This window comes from Alligator sinensis, unplaced genomic scaffold (genome assembly GCF_000455745.1).
Source record: "Alligator sinensis unplaced genomic scaffold, ASM45574v1 scaffold560_1, whole genome shotgun sequence".
NCBI classification, from domain to species: Eukaryota; Metazoa; Chordata; order Crocodylia; family Alligatoridae; genus Alligator; species Alligator sinensis.
The window spans coordinates 1,282,023-1,287,818 of NW_005841837.1; the positions used below are offsets into that span (position 1 = coordinate 1,282,023).

A 5,796-nucleotide genomic window follows, 5' to 3' on the forward strand; every position below is an offset into this window, starting at 1 on the left:
GGATGTATACAGCTAATGCTGTGACTCAATTATAATACAATAGCCCTCTCCAGGTAGATATAGGGCTTTCAGTCTTCATCTGTCCAAATCACTCTCCTTGTTTGTGTGTGTGTGTGTTATGGATTCACGGTTTAGCAGAAATCCTTTACAAGTGCATCAGTGACTAAAGACTGCTTTCTTGATGGAGAAAGGGTTTAGGCTGGAAATAGCAATGGGGAAAAATACCAGTGAAATTTAAACTAATTTTATTTCCAATTGGCAATGCTTGTGGTCACAAAACCAATCAACCAGAGCTCTAGTAAATCCATTGCTATTAAAAGCACTGACTGCACCCATGGAGCCTGCAGCAACTATAGCTGGCATGCAAAACTAGAGAGCTTTGACACAGAGCTAAGCAGTGCAAGTAAAGAAGATTCTTGATGCCTGGCAGTAAATGTTTTTCAGCTTCTGTCCAGAAAACTGTGCTGCTTGGGACATTACCAGCAGGTCAATATAACATCAAATGCCCCACAATGCCTAGCTTATATAAACAAGGACCAAATGCCCTGAAACTTGTTACTTTTCCATGTGAGATTGCCCAGTGCTGTCCTCATGCCCTGCAGAACCACTGCTATAGTGTGCAGTGTTTGAGATTGTCATTGGAGTGTTTTTGGTCTCCAGGTAGGGGTCATTAAGCGTTCACGGTATTGGGCTGAATTAACCCAGCTCAGGCCTTGTTGGTGGACAGTTGATGGAGGTGGCCTTGCCTAGGTGGTTCAAACAGAACATCATTAAACAAAGTCATTTGGATGGACTCCTTGTCCACCTCTGCCTGCTTAAATCTAGGCCAGAATGGAGTGATGTGATCACCCAGGCTGAACCTCTGCACAAACACAGACCCTTGTTCTGTGGTTCTGGTTCCCCAGGCACTCCCTACTCAACCAAGCGCTTACCGGTAAGTATGTGCTTGAGTCTCACTGACTTCCACGTGAAAACTTTATATACTCATGAATGCTTTGTGGAATCAGGGCCTTACTTCAGTGGAGTGCTTATCCAGCAAGATGGAAACTGAAGTCTGGAGATATTTTTCTCCCTGAGAATCTGTTATGGCTTCTACTTCTTTGCCATCTTGGCAGTATCGTTTCCCTCTCAGAGCCACACATTGCATCTGGGCTCCACTGTCATTTGGTGCCAGGAAACCCCAGAGAGCTGCGAAGAGATATTGTCTTTTCTGTTGCAATCTGAGACCAGCCAGCTTTCCTGAGACAGAGAATGCATTTTTCAAAAACAATAAAGGTTCCTAAAAAGGAAAAAAAACTTACAGCGATGCCTTTTATACAAAGCTAACATTGATACTGTTCAAAAAGCAATTGATATGAAGCACAAATGAGTTTTAAGGAAAGCACAGTTGCTTAGCATAGGGATTTACGCTAATGGAATTAGACTCCTGTTGAAAACTAACAAAACACCCATGGAAACCTCTCTCTCTCGCTCTCTCTCTCCGTCTCACTCTCTCATTATCTCTCTCTCTCACACACACACACACACAGCCTCTTCATTTCTAACATAATGTTAAGGGTTGTAGCATCTCTTTCACTGCAATATTAGTGCAAAGGTGTACATCAGTTTTATTTCTCTGGGATAGCATTTATTTTCCTGAACTTAAATGACATTTTGCTTTCATTAGTTTTGCAGTAGTAGACAGTCTGGTCTCCTTTCCTCTGAATCATTTGCCATGCCTCCTGTTAGAGAGCTGACTCCGTTTGGTGGCTTAGCACTTGGGATCTTTGCCTCTGTTTCCAACAGAAGGTTTGGTTTTCTAGTGGGGATTACAAGTAGTTGGTCTCCATAAATTGATTCTTGCTTTCTGACACCAGGTGGCACTCCAGTGCTGGACAAATGTTGCCTTAACCAGCTTCCAAAGCAGGGTATTCTTTTGAACTCATGGGCTACTTCTTTCATATCAACTTTGCTGCCTAAAGTAGCACTTCTGATTCCTTCTGGCAAAGGCTCTTCTTCTGGAATAGCGTGTGGACCTGTCATGTGATTCTCAGGATCTGGTCCAGCATCTCTCCCGTTGTATTGATTTACTCCAAAGATTTGGGCAAACACACTGTTTCCATCTCCCCTTGTATTACTTTCAAAGTAAAGTGGATTTCTAGTTGGGTCTGGCCCCTTTTTGGGGCTTCCTTGTTTCTTATTCTGGCCCAATGCATTTTTTGAGCATGGCATATCCCTTTCCTGATCTCGTGTTCCATCTTCAAAGTTTTCTGCATTTTCTCCTGGGCTTTTCTCAAGCCGCAGTGAACAGTTTTTTTGACCAGACTGAATAGCAGCTGGGTATGCAACATGCCTAGCATGCTTTGAGTGACTGCCTTCAGGAGGCTTGTGTTCCCATGTGGAAGGTCTCAACTGCAAAGAGTAATCCAGTGATGCCAAGGGGTCTTCCTTTGGCACTGGAGAATTCCCAGCACAGCACAAGTGGCTGGAGGAAGGGAATGCTGTAATCCCTCTAAAGTTTGGTGGGTATCCCTTGGAGTGGGGGTTACGTTCTGTCTGTGCTGGTGACCCCATTTCTGGATCCCGGGGACTTCTTGTTAAAAACTGTGATGTGCCTGGATGAGGTGGAGGGTTGAAGTTCTGTGGCAAGGGGTTTGTTTCCTGGTCCCATGGGATGCTCCCTCTAGGACCAAACTCTCTTTTTAAATGATACGGGATGTTTTCTGTTTGCCTTGGGGGCCCTACTTTATAAAGAGGGTAATTATCTTCTGGGGCCCAGGGGCTGATTTCATTGTAAGGGAAATATCTCCCCTGGTCTTTAGAGTACTGGAAATAAACCTCCTGCTCTGCTGGATTGCTTGGAAGGTATTGTGGGTTTCCATATTGCCCGGCCGGGCTGCCCTCTGCCTCAGGCAATGGCTGCTCCTGGTCCCATGTCCTTTGTCCAGGGTAAGAGTCAGGTCCTAGCTGATCAAAGGGATCATTTTCATAATGGGGACCTCCTTCCCTTTGACTTGAATCAAGAGGATACAGGGGGTTTCCACGTTGTCCTGCTGGGCTCACAGGAGAGTTTTCCCATGCACTGCCCTGAGAGAAATGGGGAATTCCCTTTTGGTTAAAGGAATTGTATTCAGGGTAGGAAACACTTCCCCTTTGGCCAAACAAGGCACCTGGTGGATATGTTGAGGATTCATGCTGCCCTGCTTCAAAAGGTGGGGAATTCTGCTGGTGCCTCCACGTCTTCCTTCCTGATAAAGGAAAGTGTTCTCTTTCAGGATATGAAGGGTTAACTGCCTGTTTCTCCCAGTCCCGCTGGCTGGCTTCTGGTGTAGATGGATGTCTCCTTGCATCCAAGAATACTCCCTTTGGAGTGGCTTGGCTGGTCAGCTGCAGCCCAGAAGCAGGGATTCTACTAGCATCGTCCTGTGGATGCTGTGTGCGCTCGTTTGTTCCTATGGTGTTAAAGGTAGGAGCCGGAGGCTTGCTGTCAGGAAGGATGATACCTTGCTTGTAGCCAGCTCTGTTATTGCTGTAAGAGGGTGCATTTTGCCGCTGGCTCAAGGGATGTGTGTCAGGGAAAGGTGGTCTCTGTCTTTGGCCTGCTGCCCTCTTCCCATGCTGTTGGAATTCGGGTCCTGATGGACCATGTCTTGGGTTTAGTGCTGGGTAATTGCTGGGTCTGCTCTGGAGGTCTCCTCTTCGATTGGTTTGAATCGGGGAATTGTCTGGAGGGCCTTTACGGTACAATGAGTTTTCTGAGGGAGTGGAGGGATTAACCATGGAGGCATATGCTCTGTGCCTGGCAGCACCTTGATCCAGAGAGCTCCTGTATCCCTCGGAATACTCTCTACGACCAAAAGAACCATGCCCAAACATTTGCTGCCGGTTTGCAGGAAAACGTTGAATAATGTCAAGAGTTGGAGCATTCCTCCTGGCATTTGGCTGCTCAGGCCCATTCTGTGGCACTCCCTCACTGCCTGGCTCCTGCGGGCTGGAGATATTAACTGTAGGAGAAGGTGTGGTCTCATTCACACCAGCTGGCTTGTTCTCGGGGTTTTGGGAAGGGGTCCCGTTCCCTCCAGCACTGACCCCAGGGTGGGTTGCATTCCCTCCTTGGTCCCCTCCTTGGCTGGGGGGACTGGGTGTGGTCGTGCTAACAACTGGGACAGTGGCATTTGGGACAGGGGCTGCTGCAGGGCTCTCTTCTTTGGGGGCTTCTTTCTCAGGTTTGGGTTTGTCATACTCATGTTCAAACATTTCCTCTGAGTAATAGGGGGGCCTCTGTCCAAGCCCTTGAAAGAAGTATCCATAGTAAGGATTCTGAGGGGAGAAAAGGAAAATTGATTGATTTTAAAAATAATCAGTGTCCACTGGTTAAAAATAAGTCTTTTTTGCTCTTATGCATATATGCTTCATCTTCAGGCTTAAGCGGTTGATTGCTCAAACAGTCAATGACCTGCCCCCTGCTGTCTGGTGGTGAAGTGCAGTAATAGCAGCCTGGATTTTGAGTTGTCCTAGGATAAGCTGCCCATCTGTTTATTACATTTTCTGGTGTGATTTATATTGGTGCACAAATCATGCAAAGCAAATAAACCCCCTCAGAGACTGTCCCTTGGGTAATCCTCCCCTAAAGTAAAGAAGGCTTTAACTCTGCAGCTTCCAGCAGCCTTTCTAAATGGGGACATGCTAGTGGTTTGTTATATTTACCCCTCCTTCTTCATTGCTGATAGGTGGCTGTCCAAACCCTGGAGGCATTTGCTGGGAAAATACAAAAGCAAAACAGTTCCCCTTACATTTTATCAGCATAGACCAATTAGCAAAGCCAACAAATATATCTAGGGGGTTCATGAATTCCAGGTCAGAAGATCATAAAAATCTAATAAATGGAGATCTCCCACACTAAATATAACAGCTCCTAATGTTTGTCTAATGTCTCACGACCCTGACATTGACAGTGTGCTGGACTGGAGGACTCAAATTGCTATAGAGCTTTTGCAGTTCTACCCAGCCGTAACATTTTCAGAAGGAAAATAAGACTGGAGAAAACTATTCACGTGGCATAGTGCACAACAGGGAGACACTGCAGGGTTAATCACTTACATTTCAGCAGCATCAAGCAGGAATCTCTATAACTTACTTCAGCACTAATGGCTTGATGGGTGGGGGGGCTACTTGGCATAATTGGATAGAGAGCCTTCTGCCTTGAGAGCAGGCTGCTGTGATCAGAATTCATTATCCTGTGACAGCTGCTAGGCAGCTGTGTGCCAGTTTCCCAGTGAACAATTAGCCATGCCAGCACAAGTGATCCTCCCTCTCAGCAAAGTAGATAGGTCACAGACTAAATGGGTATAAAGAGCAAAGCACACCCTGGCCCTTAGATGACTTCCTTTAAAAAATAAAATAAAAGACAGTTTAGCAGTACTAGAAATGCCCTTAAATAAAGCATCTTACTCTGTGTTGTGGGTTCAGCTGTGGTAAGAAGCCTCCCTGGTTGTAAATCTGCAGACAGAAGGAAAATAGACACATCATCCTAATGAAAGACCATTGCTTGGGGGTGCGGTGTTGGTAGCAACAAAGATACCAGAGAAAATTTCAAAATCTTGGTACCAACACCCTGGCCACCAATTTTTATAAGTGTAAGCAAGCTATTTACATAAAACTATTGTTCAGCTTTTGTTAACTAGATGTCACAGTGGATTGATGGAAACAGTGCACTGTGTGGGTATGTCCCCAGTCTATGAACAACAAAGAATTAGAACTCACCTGTGGGATGTGCCAAGGTTGCTGCTGATAAGGAAAATGTGCATTACTGTAGGG

The 5,796-nt window shown here is 45.7% G+C and overlaps 1 protein-coding gene across 1 annotated transcript in view; it reads right to left on the reverse strand.

Annotated features, from left to right (window-relative positions):
• Nucleotides 1-1,662: 1,662 nt before the first annotated feature.
• ENAM (enamelin) overlaps nt 1,663-5,796 on the reverse strand; it is a 10,147-nt gene continuing 6,013 nt past the window's right edge. The window contains exons 5-8 of the mRNA XM_006015461.1: nt 5,743-5,796; nt 5,431-5,478; nt 4,687-4,737; nt 1,663-4,299 (exon numbers count right to left, since the gene is read on the reverse strand). The exon at nt 5,743-5,796 is cut by the window's right edge and continues 17 nt beyond it. Coding sequence (XP_006015523.1) covers nt 1,663-4,299; nt 4,687-4,737; nt 5,431-5,478; nt 5,743-5,796 — 2,790 coding nt within the window. The remainder of the gene's footprint in view (nt 4,300-4,686; nt 4,738-5,430; nt 5,479-5,742) is intronic.